Genomic DNA, 21,158 nt, shown 5'->3' with positions numbered 1-21,158 from the left:
CCCAAGCTTTATTCCCTTACAATGATATTTTAAAATGCTTCCCATGCTCTAAGTACCCCAGAAAAGAAGAAAAAGAAGTACAACTAGAAGTCTTTACAAATCTGAAAAGATTACAAGCAAGCTCAAACACTTTTTTTGGAATAAGAGTGAATAACAAGTGTTTTTGGTGAAATATAGTTGGCTTTTTTGCTCAAAATGGCTCTTTTCTCATTCAATCTAATTTCTTTGAGCGTTGGAGCTTCCTTTTATACTTGGGGAGACAAATTTTTCTGTTGAGGACAATTTTTAATTGTAAGGACAATTTGATGTCATTCTAGTTGTTATTTTGTCCTCTACTATTTAAATTCAAATGGGCAAACAAAATTTGGCTAACTGGTTACAAACAGCTCTAATCGATTATAGCTTTTCTACCTTACACTGTCTTGTTAATGTGTACTCTGCGTTAACCTATTACAGGATACTCTAACTGATTAAAGGACCTTTGTCTTCAAGCTTCTTTACCTCAGCAGACTTCCTTTAATTGGTTAACTCTCCCCTTAACTAATTGGAGCTTCGCTTCTTTTAGCCTTAACCGATTGACACAAGCTCTAATCAATTATAATATTTTTGAATTTGAATTGCTTCATTTTGGCTCTTTTCAATGGTCAGACTTATTTCAAATTTGAATTTTGATGCTTGGAGGTTTTTCAAGTCTTGTGCTTTAACATATTAACCCCATGCCTTAATCGATAAGCAAACCTTTATTTCCTTTGTCTAGTGCCATTTTAATCAATTAAGTCAAAGGCTAATTGATTAAGATTTTTTTGTTTTGTTTCAACTTGTCACCCTGTCATGTCATAACTAATTAAAGCTTTTTGTTAATCAGTTACAAAAGCTCTGTCTTAACGAACCCTTTCCATTTTTGTCACTTTAACTAATTAACCTATCTATTATATGATCTTGCCTTTAAACACTAATTTTATTAAGGGGATTAACTTTATCCTGCACACTTAAATAGTGAAGTTAGACATTAATGAATGAGGAATGTTTTGCTATCATCAAAAATATATGGAGTCAACATTTATTGCTTTTGAAGGTGCTCATTCGAAGGAGATCGAATAAGAAAAGGAAAGCTACTCTCGGATTCATGGTAGAACATTGGGTGTTGTGGCGTTCGAAGAATGGGCTTTACGATGCCATGAAAAGAGTAGTGCACTGCCTCAAAATAGAGACTTGGGCACCATGACATAAAAGGATGGAGGTCGTGATACTAGAGGAAGAACTCATAAACAAAAAGTAGAACCTTAGGCACCGAGGCACTAGCGAAATGGCGTCATGACACTACATGTTAAGCCTCCTAGGCATAAATTTTGGGAGTTGATTTTGAGTAGGATTCTGAGCTCTATTTAAAGGCCCTTTCGGAGTGCTTGAAAGCAACAATTAAGATAGATTTTCTCTGAAGAAAAAGAGCCCTTAAGTAAGCAAGAAAGCAAGGAAAAACTCTTGAAGATTGAAGATCAAAGACTTGAGAAATCTTCGTTTTCTTTTCTTCTTTAGTTTTTCTTATACTTTCTTTGTTTTGTTTTGATGGTTAAACTTTTTAGAATGATGTTTTTAGTTGTTATGAGAAACTAAATTTCTTATCTAGAAGTGCAATTGAATCCAACATGTAGTTTGAATTTTAATGCTTTTTCTTGCTTAAGATTGATAATATTTGAGTTGTGTATTTTAGTCTTGTGATTAATGCGTCTGATTGCCTGATCACCAATTAGATAGATAAGGTAACCTAAACGGAACTGGAAGAAAGAGTTTAGTGTAAGTCTAGGATGAGATAGCATATGTTCAATTTAAATTGCATGTCATATGTGGCCATAATTAGAGTCTATGCTTAATGAGTCTGTCTTAATTGCAATTTACATAGGAATATAGTATTTTAGTTTAGAGAGATATTTTTATAAGAGCATCAAAAGAGACTTATAAATTCATTAGAACTCTAGGTTAACAACTCAGCTATCTAGTAAGTAAAGAGAGAGTATAAGAGATTCAAATGAAATGTTGAGGGGATATTGTGGTTCTAGGATTTTGTTTGATTGAGTTTATCTAGTTAATTTGCTATTCTTGTTATTAGTTTTAGTTTTTAGTAATTTAATTTTGGTTATTTGAATAAGATTAATTGTGTTAATTTTAGTACTTAGCTAAAGTTTTTGGGGGCAATTCCTTGTGAGAATGATACTCTACTTTTCATTATATCATTTGTTAACAATACGTTCACTTTGTGGTTAATTTGACAACAAGTGTTTTGCATTGAATTTAGAGTAGCTTTCTTTCTCTGATTTGAACTCCTTCGAATGAGCACCTTCAAAAGCAATAAAAGCACAATACTATTCTAATTAAAAAAGACCTAATCAACCTAAAATTAACTAAAAACAAACTACTTAAATGCTTAAAATAAACTTCTAAAACGAGACTAATTCATATTGAAACTCAAAGACTTAGTCGCTTTTAATGCTTAAAAAGTGACAAAATAACTTTATAATGTAAAGTTATCATCTAATACTTGCGATCTGAGTCTTGATAATTTAAGTTCCTTGCTTGTTGATGGCTCGATACTTCAAAAGCCTTTCTTGATACTTTTATCTTCCATTCACAATTCTGACTAAGCCTTGTCTCGATACTAGATTCCCCTAGTCTCGATACATTTCACTTTGCTTTCTGGAATTTGCCTCATGAGATGTCATTTTGATACTTTTGCAAATTAACTGATCTTGATAGTAATTTACTTGGCCATTTTGAATTTTGAATCTTGAAGTTCTGATGTTGATATTGATATAATTTGCCTCGATACTCAGGTACTTTCTTTTATTGTTCAATTTCTGAAGGTGTTGTCTTGATACTAAAGATCTTCCTTCTAGATACTATTGGACTTCTTCTCTGAAATCTGAAGTTTGAAAGCAAGGTATTGAAATTCTGAAGGTGTGTCTCGATACAAAATCCTTGCTTTCTAGAATTTTGCATTCTTGAGAAGTTGTCTCGATACTTGATACTCTTGTTCTTGATACTTCAACATTTGTTCTCTGAAAATATAACTCTTCATGAGTGGAATGTCGATATCATCTAGAGTAGTCGTGATACACCTTCTTCCTTTGGTTGTTTCCTGAGGCATACATAAACAAACTAATCTCGATACCCTTTTTCGAGGTCTCAATACTTTAAGTTAGCTTTAGCTTCTTAATAAATATTGGACTTAAGTACCTCGCCTATTTGTCAATCAAAGTCATGGGGTTTTATTTGAAGTCTAAATGCACTAGGCATTCAATATTTTGATCATTAGCTTTTATTATATTAAAACAAAGAATCAATTATAAAGCTAACATATACTTAAAGTTTTGATACCTTTATGGTATGTTTAATGAGATATAAAGGTCTCAAATCTTCCTTTTGTAAATTCAGGGACTCTTGTCTTGTTTTCAATGATAACTTTTTGTCATAAAAAAGTGTTTAGTTTTTTGTTACTCCTTTGTTTTAGATATTACAGCTAGGCTTCTTCTTTCGTAACCCTATATTGGGTTTTATGTATCTATTTTCGATTAATAAAATCTATTTTACCGTTCAAAAAAAATGATTAGCCACTTTAAGTTTGTTGTCACAATTGAAAAATTTGTTGCCAATTATTACATATTTAAAACTAATTTAAAATAAAAAATTAAAAAAATTGACAATAATGGTGCTAAAAGACACAATGAGCTTGATTTTTTTTTTCTAATGTACAATAATTGAATAAGTTTAACTCATTATTTTCTCCCTTGCAATTTTATAGGGAAACCTTTCTTAACTAAAACTCTAACAGCATGTTTGATTAAGACGAATGTGTAGTCCATTACCCTCTTATTACATTGTTTGGTTCATGAAATGGTTATTCTGAGGAATGGTCACTCCGAGAAAAACCAAAATAGTTATTACTAAGCCATCCCCAGTAATAACTATTCCATATGGGTCATAATAGGTCAAATAATTTTTAACATTTTGTGAAATTACTGTCCTATATATAATAAAACCTTTAATTTCCTATTTTCTTTATCTCTCTTCCTCAACCACCTCGCTCCTTCTCTCTCTAACCTCTTCCATAGTTGTCATTGTCTTCCATCGACCAATACCGTCATTTTTTCTCTTGCTTTCACCCTTATTTCGTCCTTTGCCATAAGAAGCACCAAAATTGGTACTCTAACAACCATATTTGGTTATAGGAAGTGCTAGATTGACGCTCCATTGAATCAACCACATCTTTGGTGATCGAGCAACACTAGAGAGCAAGAAAGAAAGAAGAAAAAGAGAAAAATGCAAAAATAAAAATATAGAAAAAATAAAATGAGATTTAAATAAAAATATATATTAAAGTTTAATTTATAAATTATTAATATTTTAAATTAATTGTAAAAATTAGTATTTTAAAATAAATAATCATATTAAAGTTTTAATTATAAATTATTAATTTTTTAATAATTTATAAAAAAATTAAATTTTCAAATTAAAAATCAAATTAATGTTTTAAATAAAATTTTAAAAATGATATTTTAAAATAAAAGTCATAAATTATAATAGAAGATAGTGTTGCCTTTTTATTCTTTAGTCCTTTGTTATTCCAAAGATGTTCTTGTCAACTATACATTGGAATAAGTCAGAATGACAACTATTTTATGAATCAAACTATAAAATAGTTGTTTTGTCTTACTATATTTTCACATAATATATATTCCATTTCCTCTCTATTTCATTTTGTAAACCAAATGTGTCTTAAGTACGATCTCAAAATGCTAAGAAATGTTATAGAAGAGGCAAATACAGTGACTTAAATATATACAAACACAAAATATTTATCATTGAAGTTTACAATATTTACAAACGCAGTACTGCTATTATTTTTATCTCCTCCTTTGGATTCCAAACCATGTAGCACGACTGATTACCTTTTACTTAAGGATATAACGAATATTAAATATAAATTTTTTTACTTAGAATTAAGATGGAAGTGAAATAGAGTAGCAATGAGTAATTACATTTTGCATGAGCCATGCATGCTAAAGACAGAAAAGATTATATATGGAGGGATTTAATATAAAAATCTTAAAAGATTTGGAAATTGCAGTCGTGCCCGAAGTAGGGTATATATTCTTTGCAGCCAAACACAATGATATGTATGATAGTGGATCCAAAACTGAAACAGAAAACACCCAAAAAGTGCACAAAGTGCGGGAAAAAGTGGGTTTCAAACGTGACCCTACTCTTGAAACTCATGGTAGCTTAGCACCAAACAAACCTATGGCAGCCAAACAGCACTAAAATCTATAAAGTATCATGAAAAAGAAATTTACAAAAGCTTAGCTTCAACATGAGACACACACAGCCACTTGAAGAGATGAGGTTTACGATGATATCCTTTTGGCACATAAAAGATTTCACTACAACCATATAATATGAAAATATATATAGAACTAACATCCAATAGAAAAAACCTAGCAAAAGTGAGAGAGAGATGATAAATTTTACACGTACGAGCAAAGAACCGAACAATTCATTGCATCAAAGCATTCTGATCTCACACGCGGTAAGTGTATGTATCATTACTTTAAAAATTGAACATTTAGTTCCAATAATAATAATGAAAAAAGGGTAGTCATTGTCCACTTGTAGGCGGGAAAGAGAACCATGATTCTTCCTAGTGAGTTCCTCCCATAATCTTTTATTGTTTATTAAACCCGACAAAACACAAACATGTCCACTACCATTTTTATCTCAGTTTCTTCTTAGGATCATTTCTCATTTATCTATTTTTCTGTAGGCAAAACCAGGGGCTCCCTCCTATATCTCTCATCGCTGCTCTCACCTAATCCTCGCATTTTCCCATGTGAGTCTCTCTGTCTCTCTCTCTATTTTGCTTGAATGGAGCAAATGCTTTTTTTTTTGTTCGCTTTCTTTATATTAATTAATAAATGGATATTGATAATTGCAGTTCCTCTCTCGTCTTGCTTATCTCATGCTGCCAAATTACCGGTCATCCTTTAATTATTGGGTGGATTTAATAGTGTAAATGCGAGTCTATGCAATAATATTATATTAATAAAATAAGTACGGTCCAATTAACTTACTCGGAGAAAGAACAAGGAAAAGTCATTAATACATGAAATATTTAGGTATCAAGGGGGGATGAAGCTGATGATTCCATGTCTTTTGGGTTGTTAAAGTACAAGGAACATAAGGAATTGGCTGCTGATTAATTTGAGATAATAATAATAATAATAATATGTTTTTACAAGGGAATTAATGTTCCTAGAGCTTGGGAATCTTTAGGACTAGGTGACTAACGATATTGCTGAGAATAGTATGTAGTTTCTTGGTTTGTGTTATGTCTGTTATTAATAGGCAAAGCTCAGCGCAATCATAGCCGACCTGCAAGATTATGATCCCGCAATCATGGTCTGATAAATAATATGTTAATAAATTCTAAACATTGTTTTTCAGCAGCTCATTTTAAAAGCTAACCTGTTTGAGAGAACATAGTGGATTTGATTTGTCTGCTTTTCTACAGTTTTAAATCCCATACCCCATGTGATTGTCTCAGTTTAACTTGTGTCAATAAAAAAAAATAAGAAAGATTGAAAGAGAGAGACAGAGAGAAATTCATAATTCAAATAAGATGTGATGTAAGGTAAATGACTAGTAATCCAAACCGTGGTGGCATACATGCAGAAAAACAGTGGGTCCCAAACAAAGGCATAATGGACGATTAAAAACCATCTGCCCCCTCTATGCAATTCCCCAAAATCTTTTCGGTATTAGTTGCCTTTCTGGCTCTGACTCTAAATGATAGGTGCCGATCAGGCTATGATCATGAAAAAGTACTATGAAGCTAAGATCGATGAACACCTATGTGTGTTTCTTTTAATGTGTTAGTTACATTTGTCTAGAGACGCCTCTATCACTCTCCAAAGAGACTCAAACTATTTGTCGTATCAATAAAAATTAATTTCCCACAGTTGGGTCTCTCTCTGGTTATTAAAGTCATGTCTTGCAAATTAAACTTATCATCTGTTTCATGTCATGAAATTTGTGCACATATAGGGATCTGAACTTTGAACTTGGACAATTAAGAATGAAAAGAAGAATGAGCTAACAAGGGCTGAAGAAGTTGATTGGATTTAAATGTCCTCGATCTGACCATTAAGGCATGATTTTAGGAACATTAACTGATCAAAGAGTTGTACCGAGTAGCACCAGTGGGTTCACTGTAATGGGACTATGTATAATCTTGTACGGTTGTTCAGCGCACCGTAAGATAATCTTTGCGGCAAATGTCAAACTGGTCTGTTATCATGTTGCATGTTTAGTCTAGTCAAGGCAGTTTATCTTGTTCATAATTTAATACCTATCTTGGCAAGTTGATTAGTGCATCATCTAAACCTGATTACCAATTAGAGGAGAGAGGGTAGGATCGAAACAAGTGCGATTGGACCAATGACTAGATGGCTAAATTATACAGATTCACAAGTTATTCAATATAAAGAAAACTTTAAAACATAGATGATTATATTAAAAAAAAGTTAACTGCTTGAAATTATTTTTTTTTCCAACTTCTTATTTGTTTATTCGGGAGCATCCAGGGAAATACCCTACAAGTTTTTTCCTTGGACCGACAAAGGATTAGAATGCTACCATTAATGGAGGCGACAACCCTTCGATTCCCCACTGATCTTTGCACATAACTGTCTCTCTTTCTCTCTCTCTCTCTCTCTCTCTCTCTCTCTCTTTCTCTCTCTCCATAGGTCTTCTCTTTTTTACTCTTCTTACTATTTGTGGTTGCAGGAACAGTGAACCTTTGCACCTCATATAATGCTAGACATGCCCACTCAAACTGCTTCATATCTCTTCCCCTACCTTCCTTTTTATCTTCCATAGACTGCTTTTGATTTGCCTATAAACTTTTAATTTCTCTCGCTTCTCTCTCTCCTACCTGCCTTTGAATCATCATTATCATTTTTTCGATCGCATTAAACTCATCACCTTTCCTTTATTATAGCTTGAGTACTTCCAGTTTCCCTCAGCTCTCACATAATGGATTATCAGCCTAATACTTCTCTTCGTCTAAGCCTACCCAGCAGTCAACTCAACCTAGAACTTGTCCTTGAGCCATCATCTTCTTCCTCATCGCCCCATAGTCTAGCCGAACCTCGAATTTTCTCTTGTAACTATTGCCAAAGGAAGTTCTATAGTTCACAAGCACTTGGAGGCCATCAAAATGCCCACAAACTAGAACGAACACTTGCCAAGAAAAGCAGAGAGCTAAACTCAGCTGTCCGGACTCATGGGGGATCGAATTCCCAGTCAGGATCCAGCAGCGTCAGTGGTTCGGACCATGCTCAACGTATGCTGTCACCAATCGCCCCGTTTGAACAACATGGTCGAGCTGGTAGGTTTGCTGGAGAAATTAGCTATGGAAGGAGAGACATCCACTATGGTTCTAGAGAAGGGATTGCTTCTTGGTCCAAGGGATACAGGCCTGAAAATGTTCAGGAGGAGTTTAGCCAGCTTGACTTATCTTTAAGGCTTTGAAGATTGAAATTGTACTCCTTTTTGGAATTGTATTTTCGTTATATTTTTTGCGATACGCTTATATGTTTGAAATGCAAAATATTCTTAATAGAAACAAGAAAGAGTGAACATGGGGAAATTTTATTAGAATACATATATGTGTGTACTGAAGTACATCACTGATAATCTTAATTTTCAAGGGTGTAGAATGAGAAAAATTATGATCCAATTACGTGCTGCCATGTAGATTTCATGATGTCATAATCATATTGGTTGGATTATTTCAAAGACACATAGTTTAACCAATTCACGTATGTGTCATATATTTATCTCTTGAAATAATTTGAAAATAATATTTAAATTGGACCAATTAAAATTTAATTATTGATCATCCAATTTAGAGATAATATTCATATTTTTGACCAATCAAAATTTAATTATTGGTCATTCAATTCATCTCTAATAATTATTATAATTTAGAGATAAAAAATCAAATTTAATTATTTAATTTATCTCTAAATAAATCAAAATAATTTAGAGATAGTATCTAACTTCGGCCAATCAAAATTCAAAGATTCAAAGTCTGGCCAATCAAAAGACTCTTAATGAGTCATCATGATTTATCTCAAATTAAATTAAAATAATTTAGAGATAATTTAAAGAGATTACATTCTTATCAAAGTCTCCCATCTAGCATTATAAATAGGGGGCTTCTTAAAGCCATGTGAATCATTTAGAGGCATTCAAAGATTCAGAGGCATTTGAAGATTGAGAGCATTTCAGAGATCAAGAAGAGTAGAGGATTTTTGAAGTGAAGATCAAGCAACAGTGAAGTTTGTGATCAAGATCAAGTGGCAGCGAAATTGGTGATCAAGATATCAAGCGGCAGCGAAGTTCGTGATCAAGATATCAAGCGACAGCGAAGCTCGTGATAACGGCAATGAAGTTTGTGATTAAGATATCAAGCGACAACGAAGTTCATGATCAAGAGATCAAGAGTTCGTGCTCAAGATTAAGTCAAGAAGATCCTTGAAGTGAATATATCAAGTATAGTTCGTGATCAAGATTAAGTCGGCGAGACTCTTGAAGTGAAGATATCAAATTTAGTTCGTGATTAAAACTAAGCCTGTATTCGTGACTCTTGTAGGCGAAGTGAAGAAATTAATTAGAGGAATTTTCAAAGATTATAACTCACATCAAAATATTTTATATTTGTCTCATAATTTTCAAGTCAAGAAAATTTTGAGGAGAAATTTGTGTTTGCAAATTTCTGGCACGCTTATTGGGACTATCTCTGCCTCTTATCTTTTTTCTTCAAACGAATTTTCAAATTGTAAATGGCTCTAAAGACGAATCTCGCCAACAAGCCCTCTATCAAGCCTGCTTGAGCTAATCTGACAATCTTTCCTACTTCATCGTCAAGCACGGATATTCCAACACATCCATATGGTACTCGGAGAAAAACAGAAGCTCTTACTAAATTGTATAAGCAAACTTTCCTAGTCCTTAACCAAAATTCTTTATATGATGCTTCTTCCCCAAGTTCTGGAAAAGTTTCTTCCATACCACTTACTTCCTCTAAAGGATCAAGTGCAAATCAACTCAAGGAACATAATGGCTATTCAAGCAATAACTCTGTTTCATCATCACCTCGCCAAAGTTCTTCGTCAAAAGCAAATTCTAGAGTGATAATTCTATTTTATAGAATTATTTTAGTCCAATTTTGTTATGAAATATTAGCTAAGTCTTCAATTTTCAATTATAATTTACTTATTTTTAGTTGTTGTTATAATTAGGTTACTTTTAAGTTAGTTATTTTATTTTTATGTTATTACTTTTAATTTGGTTATTAATTATTAGTTTTTATATATTTTTTTTAGGATTAAAAGTGATTGAGCTTAATTTTGAAAAGTAAGGTGTTGAAAGACCCAAAATTTGCTTGCATATGCTTCAGTATTTTAGCCATATCTTGAGCTACAGAACTCTAAATGATGTGATTCTTAGACCGTTGGAAAGCTAAGAGACAGAGCTACAACTTTTATGCAAATTACTTTGCCCATTTCTGAGTCAAAGATAGAGAAAATCGTATCCAAAAATAGCTGGACGTATTGTGTCGGGAATGGAAATTTGTAAAGATCAACAATTGATTTTTGGACCTCTCATTACACTTTTAAGCCCAATTAAACCCTAGGTCAGCTTAAGGAACTTTAGGTTAAGCTTATTAGTATAAATAGGATATGCTTAATAACATTAGGAGCAGAACTTTTGAGAGATTCAAGAACCTAAAAGTTGAGGCTGAAACTTGGAGATCAAGACGTCAATTATTGTTTTGTTTTCTTCCTTGGCTTTTAATTTTCTTGTTACTCTCAATGGTTGAATTTATTATAATGTTATTTGTTTTTGCAATCATGAATAGCTAATTTTCTTTTTTTAGGATTGCAATTGAACACACATGTAGTTTAAATTTTTAATCTCTTTCTTACTTATCTTTAATGAGATTTGAATTGTTTATTCCAATTCGTTCTTAATACTTTTAATTGCTTGATCACGAATTAAATTGATCTAAAAACCTAAACAAACTTGGGAAAGGGAGTTTAGGGCAGACTAAAATTGAGATAACATATGATCATATTAATTTATTTATGTATAAAATAGGGATATACCTGTAAGCATATGTAGCCAGATTAGAGCCTGAACTTAATGAGTCTATTTTAATTTCAATTCACATAGGGATATAGTGTTTTGGTTAAAATAGATATGTTTATAAGATGAGTCGAGAGACCCTTATAAATAATTTAGGACTCTAGGTTAGCAATTCAACCCATTGAAATAAGTTAAGGAAAAGAGGTAAGATCTAGATAAAGTGTGAGGGATATTATAATCCTAGACTTGTTCAATTTGATTTTTACCCAATTATATTGTTGCTTTGATTTTTCTTTTTAATATAAATTTTGGTTAATTAATTTAGTTATTTGGATTTGATTGTTTGGATAAGATTAAATTGTTATAATTTTAGTACTTAGTAAAATTTTAGATCAATTCTCTGTGGGATCGATCCTTGTTATTATACTATCTACTCGATATGTATACTTGCGTAGTGGAATTTTAATTGACAAGTTTTTGGTGTCGTTACCGAGGAATTGTTTTTAAAATTTTTACTAATATTAATACCAAGCAATTTGGTCTTACTTCAAATTTTATTTTCCTTGTTTTAATTTTAGATTTTGTTTGCTTGCAGATATCTTTGGTCATTGTTTGCAAAGAAGAAACAACTTGAATCTTGTTCCTCTTGATCCTGAGATAGAAAGAACTTTCAGAAGACGTCGAAGGGAGAATTTACAAGTTGCAGCTTTAAATCAGACAATGGTTGAGGATAACAATAACAATGGCAATAATGCCATTAATTTGGTTCTCGGAGCAAGTAGAGCACTGCGAGATTATGTTGTTCCTCTTTTGCAAGGTTTACACCAAAGCATTAGGAGACCTTCCATCAATGTGAATAATTTCAAAATTAAACTAGCCTACATTAAGATGATTCAGTCTTCAATCTAGTTTGGTGGGTTACCCAGTGATGATCTTAATGCTCATTTAGTAAATTTCCTAGAGATTTGCGATACCTTTAAATACAATGGAGTAACTGATGATGCTATTAGATTGAGACTGTTTCCGTTTTCTCTGAGGGATAAAGCAAAAATCTAGCTTAATTCATTGTCCAATGGGTCTATCACTACATGAGAGGATTTGGCTCAAAAGTTTCTCACAAAGTTCTTCCCGCCTGCAAATATTGCAAAGATGAGGAATGATATCACCTCATTCACACAATTTGATGGTGAGTTCTTGTATGAAGCCTGAGAGAGGTTCAAAGAACTACTGCGAAGATGTCCACATCATGGGATTCCTGATTGGTTGCAAGTTTAGACATTCTACAATGGGCTGATTAGGTCAATTAAAACAACAATTGATGTTGGTGGTGGTGGGGCATTGATGAGTAAGAATGCTGCTGATGCTTATAATTTGTTGGAAGAGATGGCTTCAAATAATTATCAATGGCCTTCAAAAAGGTCGGGTTCAAGAAAAGGTATTGGAGCCTATGAAATTGATGGAATTGGCAACTTAGCTGCACAAGTGGTTACACTGTCCAAGAAATTTGACACACTGAGAGTTCATGCTGTTCAAAATTCATTTGTAGTTTGTGAGATGTGTGGGGATGGCCATTCAAATTATCAATGTCCATATAATTCTGAATCAGTCCAGTTTGTGGGGAAATTCAATAGACAGTAGAACAACCCAAATTCCAATACCTATAATCCTGGTTGGAGAAACAATCCCAATTTTTCATGGAATAATAATGCAGGGCCTTCTAATCCAAAACCCAACATGCCTCCTGGTTTTCAACAACAAGTTAGACCACCAGTTCCTGAAAAGAAGTCCTAAGTGGAAGAACTTCTCTTGCAATATATATCAAAGAATGATGCTAGAATTCAAAGCTTTAGAGCATCCTTGAGAAATTTTGAAACCCAAATGGGACAACTTGCAAATTCCATCAACAATAGACCTCAAGGTTCCCTACCTAGTGACACATAAATCAATCCTAAAGGTAAGGAACAATGCCAAGCAATCACTTTAAGGAGTGGAAAAGAGATTGAAAGGGTGAATGAAAAAGCAGTTGAACTTGAGAATGAACATGTTGATAAGGAAGGAATGTGTGAAAAAGAGAGTGAAGTCGAATAGGAAGAAGATGTCAAGGCTGAAAATCAAGGAGCTTCTCAAGTCATCCATCATTCACCACCTTTCCCCCAAAGGCTCCAAAAGCAAAAGCTTGAAAAGTAATTTCAAAAGTTCCTCAATGCCTTCAAGAAATTACATATAAATATCCCTTTTGTTAAAACTTTGGAACCAATGCCCAGTTATGTCAAGTTCTTGAAAGATATCCTCTCCAAAAGGAGAAAGCTAAGTGAGTTTGAAACTGTCTCCTTTATAGAAGAGTGTAGTGCAATTCTCCAAAATAAACTGCCACCAAAACTCAAAGATCTAGGTAGTTTCACAATTCCTTGCACAATTGGTAATTTATTTTATACAAAAGCTTCGAGTGATTTAAGTGCAAGTATCAATTTAATGCCTTGGTCAATTTTTGAGAAACTTGGTTTGGGGGAATGCAAACCCACTTCTGTTACTTTGCAATTGGCTAATCATTCTTATGTGTACCCAAAGGAAATTATTGAAGATGTTCTTGTCAAGGTAGATAAATTTATTTTTCCAGTTGATGTTATAATTCTTGACATGGAAGAAGATAGGCAAATTCTAGTCATTCTTGGGAGGCCATTCTTAGCAACTGCTAGAGCTTTGATTGATGTTGGAAAAGGTGAGCTCACTTTGAGAGTTCAAGACCAACAAGTAACATTTAATATTTTAAACGCTTTAAAATTGCCTGTGACATCTGAAGACTATTTTTTTGTGAGTGTGGTAAATAACTTTACACATGATGTTTTCTTAGAAGAAAATCCCAATGATCCTCTTGAAGCATGTTTAGTTGCTAACTCTGATAGGGATGATGATGAGTTTATTGAATATTCAAATTTGTTGAATGCTCACTCCGAATTTAAAACTAATCATCAATTTGAGTCTTTAGATATTTTAGCTTCTTTGGTGCCAGCTTCTAAGCCCTTCATTGAGGAACCACCTACTTTGGAACTCAAACTTCTGCCTGCACACTTGAGATATGCTTTTCTTGGAAAATCTTCTACTCTTCTAGTTATTATTTCTACTGCTCCTACTAACATGCAAGAGTTGAAGTTATTGAGGACACTTAGAGAATTCAAGAAAGCAAAAGGGTGGACCATAGCTGATATTAAGGGAATTAGCCTTTCTGTTTGTATGCACAAAATTCTCCTTGAGGAAAATCATAAAGCCACAATTGAATAGCAAAGAAGATTAAATCCCATCATGAAGGAAGTGGTCAAGAAGGAAATTGTCACGACCCAAATTTCGGGCCATGATTGACGCATGGGCCCAATGGACGTAGTCCACTAAGCTCAAGCAAGCCTATTAATCTGACGTGTTCATCATTCCATCATAAATTGCTAAGTCACATTTCATAACTTAGGATCAAAATAATATTAAACATTGCCACCTCATACTGGCATACCAAACAAGTGTATATACATTGTCTACAACATGTATCTTAATAATTTACATTAGGTTTGTCTATACACAACAAAAGAATACTCGACTTCCAAAGGAGAGACTTGGACGAATGTACAGCTACTGAATACCTAGACACCTACCAAGAGTCGAATATACGAAGATATTGCGACCTAGTTACCAGCTGCCACGTAATCTGAAAACATGAAGTTGAAAACGGTGAATATAAACCCAATGAGTGAACAAGAAGGGAACAAGCATACCATAAGGAATGTTTAACGAAATCATAATGCATTCATTTTTCAAAACAATGCAATTTATTTGAGTTCTTATTAAACCCCTCATGTAAACCCCACATGAGAAAAAAAGTCACTTATGGAAAAGAGTTCATGCTCAACAAAGGATTTGGAGAGTGAAAACTTTAATAGGATTCATGCAAATCAAGTCAAATAAACGATGGGTTTCTTAACTTAAATTATCATCTAGTCGAGGGTTTCTTAACTGGCCAAGGGTTTCTCACCAAACCTCCTCATTTTAAACTTAATTCATTTATTCCTTAATGTTGGAAATCCACGCTCAACTATGGTACCAAAGAAATGAAAAATAGGGTAGCAACCGAACCAAATGGGGAGAAAAATAGAAAGTTTTTCACTGCAGCGAGATTCAATCTCGCTGCAGTGAAATTTTGGGTTTCAAAACAAAAAGTTCCTCGCTGCAACGAGAACCATTCTCGCTGCAGCGAGTTTTTGACCAACCAACCCCTTCAAAACCCGAGAGTTTCTAGTTGTAGCGAGAATCAGAACATCAAGAAAAAAGTTTCTTTTTCCCTTAAATCAAAGCCATCCTACTAAAATAACAAAAGCAACATGAAACACATACAAACTCCCAAATTTCAACAATTCAAATGCTCACATTTTTGCATTACAACCATATACCATATATGTATATATATATATATATATATCAATCATCATGTACACCCTCCCATCATCATCATCTCATGTGCAATGGCTTATGCGCACTCCCACTCGCACATAGCCAGGTCAGCAACGGCTTATGTGCACTCCTACTCACACATAGCCAGGTCAATATCAATACAGAATATTATTTGTATATATATATATCAACATAATGTAGTGGTTCAACCATCCATAACAGCCACATGTCACAACACAAAATCAATTTATCAAAAGCTTGTTCCCAAAGCACTTGTTTTTAAAAAAAGTTGAATAAAATCATTCAAGTATATAGTGCAGATAAGTTTACATTCCCAAAATAATTTTGGAAATGCAAGTCCACTCACCGGTGTTTATTGAGCCTTTAATCGACTCTAACTTCCCTAATGGTCCAATTGGGATGGTGTGGCTTCGTTGGAACTTATCATCACATTAACATCACAATTATGGTAATTCACATACTTATAGAGTCCAAAAGCTTTCTCTTAGCTTACTTTAAATGGCTATTAAATGGCTATTCATTTTCACTATCTTATCATTCCGAAGTGAATTAACAATCTCAACTACAAAATATTCACAAATCAAATCTCTAGTCATTCTTAACACTAAAATTTCAACTCAAATTTACTACTCACCTTTATAGCTTTAAAACTTTGAAATTCTTTCCAACAATTCTCCAAACTATTGTAAAGCTTCATCTTTCTCTCTCTAAAACACCTAACTAGTGAGAGAGAGTATGGAAACAAGATTTTTCAATGGTTTTAAAGTGAGAGAATGGAAGAGCACAAGGGTTTATGGAAAGGGTGCACCAAAAGCATGAAATTTAGAGCTATTTGAGGAAGATGGTGGAGCTTTCTTATCAAGCTTTCATGGAGGTTGGGAAGCAACGTGAAAGAAAAGAAGAAGAAGAAGAAGAAGAAGAAAAGATGCTGGAGAATGTAGAAGCTGCTGGAAGAAAGGGATATTTATGCCCAAGCTTATCCACTCCACTTAAATTACCAAAATACCCCTCCACAAATTAGCTTATTCTCCTCTAATCTTTTATGAAATCTTTTTACTCTTTTGAAACTAGGACAAGGTCCATAATGGTCTAGAAATGTTTGGGTTCATGAAAACTTAAAATTCTAACTTGAGGTGAAAAATGACCATTTTACCCCTATCGTGAAAATCATCAAAAGTTTTGTTTTCCTATCATTTTACCCATAATTTCATCATTCATTTATACCTTAGGCCTACTTAGGCCATAATATTGTTTAAAATCTTACTTTTATGGGCTTACTAAGGAAATGATGAAATTACCTCTGATCAAGGATATCGCATGTACTTCTATCTACGAGTCTATAAGGGTCATTGTCATGACCCGGAATCTCCCTCAGGCCCATGACAATCACCGCGACGTCCCGATTGACACTCATTATCTGGAATGCCAACCAGAACCTCGCAAGGCTTACATATCAGTTTCTTTCCTTTTCTGTGAGCAATCATTGTTAAATTTCGAGTTTTTAGAGAATATACACTATTTTAGATAAAAAACAATCAAAATAAAATTTTCGCCACACAGGGGTATTTTGGTCATTTTTTTCTCAAAAATTTTGAAACTGGCTAAAACGTAATATACAAGTACCAAACAAATAATTAATATTCAAAATGAGTTTAAAAGTCTAAAATATTTATTTAAAATGAAATTACGGTTATTTGAATATAATAAAAAAATAAAAGAAATATTAAGAGAAATATTCTATTTTCTTATAAAACAATATTTATAGAGTTATACGTGAATAATTTTTATACCGTAAAAGCTAAATAAATTTATACATACTGAAATACAGTAAGCCAAAATATTTAATTTAATTTACAATAACAAGAGGGCCCCCGAATAAACAAAAGTAAAGAGGACTGTGAACCTATGGTTTGGAAAATGCAGATCCAATGGTAATCCTCGATGAGATCAGTTATCTACAGTCTATACTGAACCTGAAATGGGTGGAAAGGAGTTGGGTGAGATTTTGCAATCCCAATGAGTAAACAGACATTATCATAAATATCTAAAGGCGAGTAAAATGGAGGCAAGTTTAAACAACAAATTTCAACCCATTTCATAATGTTTCCAATTTCTTTCCTAAACCATAAAATATTTGTAATTTACCAAAACAGTTGTTAAGGCTTATGTCCTTTATTAAAACAAGGCTCAAGCCAAAACTAATCCTCGGGGATACCTTGGCCGAGGCATCTAATCGAGTCTGCCAAGGGTGTCAAAATATTCACACGTGAAACACATTTTTATTTCTAAAACAAGCCGTTCCTTGGCGTTGGCCGAGTTACACATTCACGTGGGGGTTCGACGTGAAGTGAGCTCTAATACTACCCCGGGAGTTACCCTCCTCGCCTCTACAACCGGAGTAACTATATAACTGGGTTTACCGTGCCCCTCTAATAGGCAGTCCACGAAAACCCGTCACTGCAGTGACTAACCCACCAATTTTAATAAAATTTCGACAGTATAACGTGGCTTTTATTTATTTATCCAGCCTGCCTAGTAAAAACAACTTACATAAATTTCCCAATGCACTCACAAAATATAGCCACATATACTCATTTCTCATAAGCCATTCCTAGGAAAATATATATTTTTCAAGTCAATTTGCAGCCTCTAATTACTCAATTTCATAATCAATATAATATATTTTTATTTGTCACATTTATTCCTAAAACATCAAAAATCCCGTTTTAATCTCGTTCTCATTTCCTAAAATACATAAAGGGCATTTAAAAATAAACTCTAGATAATTTACAATAATAATAAGTTTACTCACCGTTTGTACAAACTAAAAGCTTTCTAAGCGCCCCGATCACTACTCGTCGAGTACGACTTCTTTGCCTTTTCCAGAAGGCTCTCCTCCTAGACACATTACAAAAATTTACACAATTCATCACATTGATGCTAAATCACTATATAATTAACTTAAATCCTATACTAATGCATGGTATGAAATGCAATAGCCTAAAACGGCTTAAACGCGGTATTAACCTATTTTTGGCACTTTGCCCGATAAATTGCTAACGCGCTCCATTTTAGCTCTAAATCATCCCATTCTCTCTCCAACATTTCTAACCATTAAATATCAGCCAATAACCTTCTAAAAACAACAAAATCAGCTCACTCCCTTCCTTGGAAAATTTGGCCAAAAATGTAACATTAACTCGGTAAATTTTTCTACTTTGTTTTTCTATCACATTTAATCATTTTTCATCATTTTCTCTTCATTTCTCTTAGAATAAATTTCAGATCATCATCATTGTACCTCATTGCAGATTCAGCCAAGGGTGGGTATTGTGAAAATTTAATGATTTCTTGCCCAATTAAATTTCTAAACACATTTAACTAACTAAAACTATCAATTTAACTAAAAATCAAAACCTAAAAATTTCAATTTCTCTCCCCTAGAATTTCGTCCAGCCCTTGATATCACTTTTTGATCTCTCTCCTCAAGCATGCTAAATCGAAATAAAGGCATAGGAAAGGTAGAAATCAAGCTAAAATCGAAAAATCTTACCGTTAGACGCGTAAACGGGCGAAAAACGTGAATTCCCCTTTGAATTTTCTTGTTTCTCTTTGGTTTTTCTTTTTTTCTTCCTTTCCTCTCTTTTCATCTCTTGTTCTTCCTTATGGCCGGCCAGCACTTAAAATGGGGTTTAAATGGGCTGACTTTTCATTAAAATAATATTATTTCATTAAAAAAGGCCACGTGTCACTTTTCCATTGGCCCATTTTTAAAATTTCATCCATTTGTTTCCAAATTTTCACCATACACTTGTCCCACATATCCATAGCTTAGATAAAATTCTCAAACTTAACCAAAGTCTCGGTGGAGTAATTTTTGAAATTTACACTTTTGCCCCCGTAAAAGTGAAAAATTACATTTTTGCCCAAAAACATGAAAAATTACCCATAGACATATTTTTCATCCCTTATACTCATACCATTCACCAATTTGTCAAATTTGATCTAAATTCTCTCAAAATCTCAAATTTTGTCCGCGAGTGGTAAAATTACGGTTTTGCCTCTACACTCCAAAAATCACCAAAATTAAACTTTTTCACTTCCTATCATTAAATTATACTCCAAATAGTTAATCTTGGTCAAAAATTTTACTCCCTGATCAAATTGTTATCTTAGGTGGCAAAATGATGACTTTTGCCCCTGAACATCAAAATTTTCGATTTTACCCCAAATGAACCCTCGAACTCCGAACAATCATTTTTAGTCATTCCTTGACTATAAAATATTAAATTTCATCATACAATTCCTATTTGAACTAGTTTGAGGTTAAATCTACTCAAGTGTACCATTAGGTACAATACCGAGTTTCGTCTATTCTTAGGTGCTTTTCCTAGCATAATAACATGCTACTCAGTGCATGTATGTCATGACATGTGTTTATAGTGTCAGGTTTTACAACTCTACCCCCCTAAAAATAAAATTTTGACTTCAAAATTTCACTTACCAGATTCGACAAATAGATACGGGTATTGGTTCCTCATCTGATGCTCTACTTCCCATGTCATTTCCTTCATTCGAGCACTTTTCCACAACACTTTGACCATTGAAATACTCTTGTTCCTCAGTACTCGATCCTTTCGATCCAAGATACTCACAGGTTGCACCTCGAACTTCAAATCGTCATGCAACTCGATCGGAGGTGCTTCGAGGATGTGAGAGGGATCTGGTACATATTTCTTAAACATGGAGACATGGAAAACGTTGTGGATCCGATCTAACTCCGGAGGTAATTCTAACCGATAAGCCACTGGTCCAATCCTTTCAATGATTCGGAATGGTCCAATATATCTCGGGTTGAGCTTTCCCCTATTCGCAAATTGAATCACACCTTTCATTATCCAATAAAACATCATAATTTATCATGATAGTATAATCAATAAGATTTAATACTTCAAAGTATTCAAATTATTACCTTTCCAGGGAGAAACCTTAAGAAAAACTTTATCATCAATCTTAAACTCCAAGTCTTTTCTCCGTTTATCTGCATAGCTCTTCTACCTATCCTAGGCTACCTTTAGCCTCTCTCGTATAACCTTGATCTTGTCATTAGTTAGATCGATCAATTCCACACTCACTAACTTCCTTTCACCTACTTCATCCCAATAGAGCGGAGTTCGACACTTCCTTCCATACAAAGCCTCGTATGGTGCCATCCCAATACTAGACTGAAAACTGTTATTATATGCGAACTCCACCAATGGCAAATGTCTGTCCCAACTCCTAATAAAGTCAATGACACAAGCCCGTAACATATCCTCCAAGGTCTGAATGGTTTTTTCGGATTGACCATCCGTCTGTGGGTGAAAAGCAGTACTAAATCTCAACTTAGTTCCAAGAGCTTCCTGAAATTTTGGCCAAAATCGAGAAGTAAATCGAGGGTCTCGATCTGACACAATAGAAACTGGAACTCCGTGTAATCTCACAATCTCATCTATATA

The 21,158-nt window shown here is 33.6% G+C and overlaps 2 protein-coding genes and 1 non-coding gene across 5 annotated transcripts; 2 read left to right on the top strand and 1 right to left on the bottom strand.

The window, feature by feature from the left end:
- The first annotated feature begins 5,668 nt into the window (after window positions 1-5,668).
- On the top strand, window positions 5,669-8,715 carry ZFP2 (zinc finger protein 2). 3 transcript variants are annotated; one of them, XM_018126986.2, is made up of 3 exons: window positions 5,669-5,695; window positions 5,816-5,881; window positions 7,837-8,715. In XM_018126986.2, exon 3 carries the CDS (start codon window positions 8,086-8,088, stop codon window positions 8,581-8,583), a length of 498 nt encoding a protein of 165 aa, XP_017982475.1. In that variant the 5' UTR covers window positions 5,669-5,695; window positions 5,816-5,881; window positions 7,837-8,085; the 3' UTR covers window positions 8,584-8,715. The 3 variants fall into 3 exon arrangements, with proteins under 3 accessions (XP_017982475.1, XP_088666221.1, XP_088666222.1); XM_088810096.1 differs by lacking the exon at window positions 5,669-5,695 and adding an exon at window positions 7,635-7,738 and having other exon boundaries at window positions 5,762-5,881; XM_088810095.1 differs by lacking the exon at window positions 5,669-5,695 and having other exon boundaries at window positions 5,756-5,881.
- Window positions 8,716-12,351: 3,636 nt separating this feature from the next.
- LOC148760737 (small nucleolar RNA R71) lies at window positions 12,352-12,458 on the bottom strand. The gene has a single exon (XR_016028746.1). It is a non-coding gene; the product is annotated as a small nucleolar RNA R71 (small nucleolar RNA).
- Window positions 12,459-13,461: 1,003 nt separating this feature from the next.
- Window positions 13,462-14,484, top strand: LOC108663237 (uncharacterized). The gene has a single exon (XM_018126822.2). The coding sequence runs from the start codon at window positions 13,462-13,464 to the stop codon at window positions 14,482-14,484; it is 1,023 nt and encodes a 340-aa protein (XP_017982311.2).
- Window positions 14,485-21,158: the final 6,674 nt, after the last annotated feature.

Source organism: Theobroma cacao, chromosome 9, assembly GCF_053813885.1.
Source record: "Theobroma cacao isolate CCN51 chromosome 9, ASM5381388v1, whole genome shotgun sequence".
NCBI classification, from domain to species: Eukaryota; Viridiplantae; Streptophyta; class Magnoliopsida; order Malvales; family Malvaceae; genus Theobroma; species Theobroma cacao.
Note: the sequence above shows the minus strand (reverse complement) of the source record. Positions and strands in the feature narration are given on the sequence as shown.

What these genes read in the sequence shown, in the direction of transcription:
- ZFP2 (XM_018126986.2), top strand. Translation starts at nt 8,086, where the DNA reads ATGGATTATCAGCCTAATACTTCTCTTCGTCTAAGCCTACCCAGCAGT.
- LOC108663237 (XM_018126822.2), top strand. Translation starts at nt 13,462, where the DNA reads ATGCCCAGTTATGTCAAGTTCTTGAAAGATATCCTCTCCAAAAGGAGA.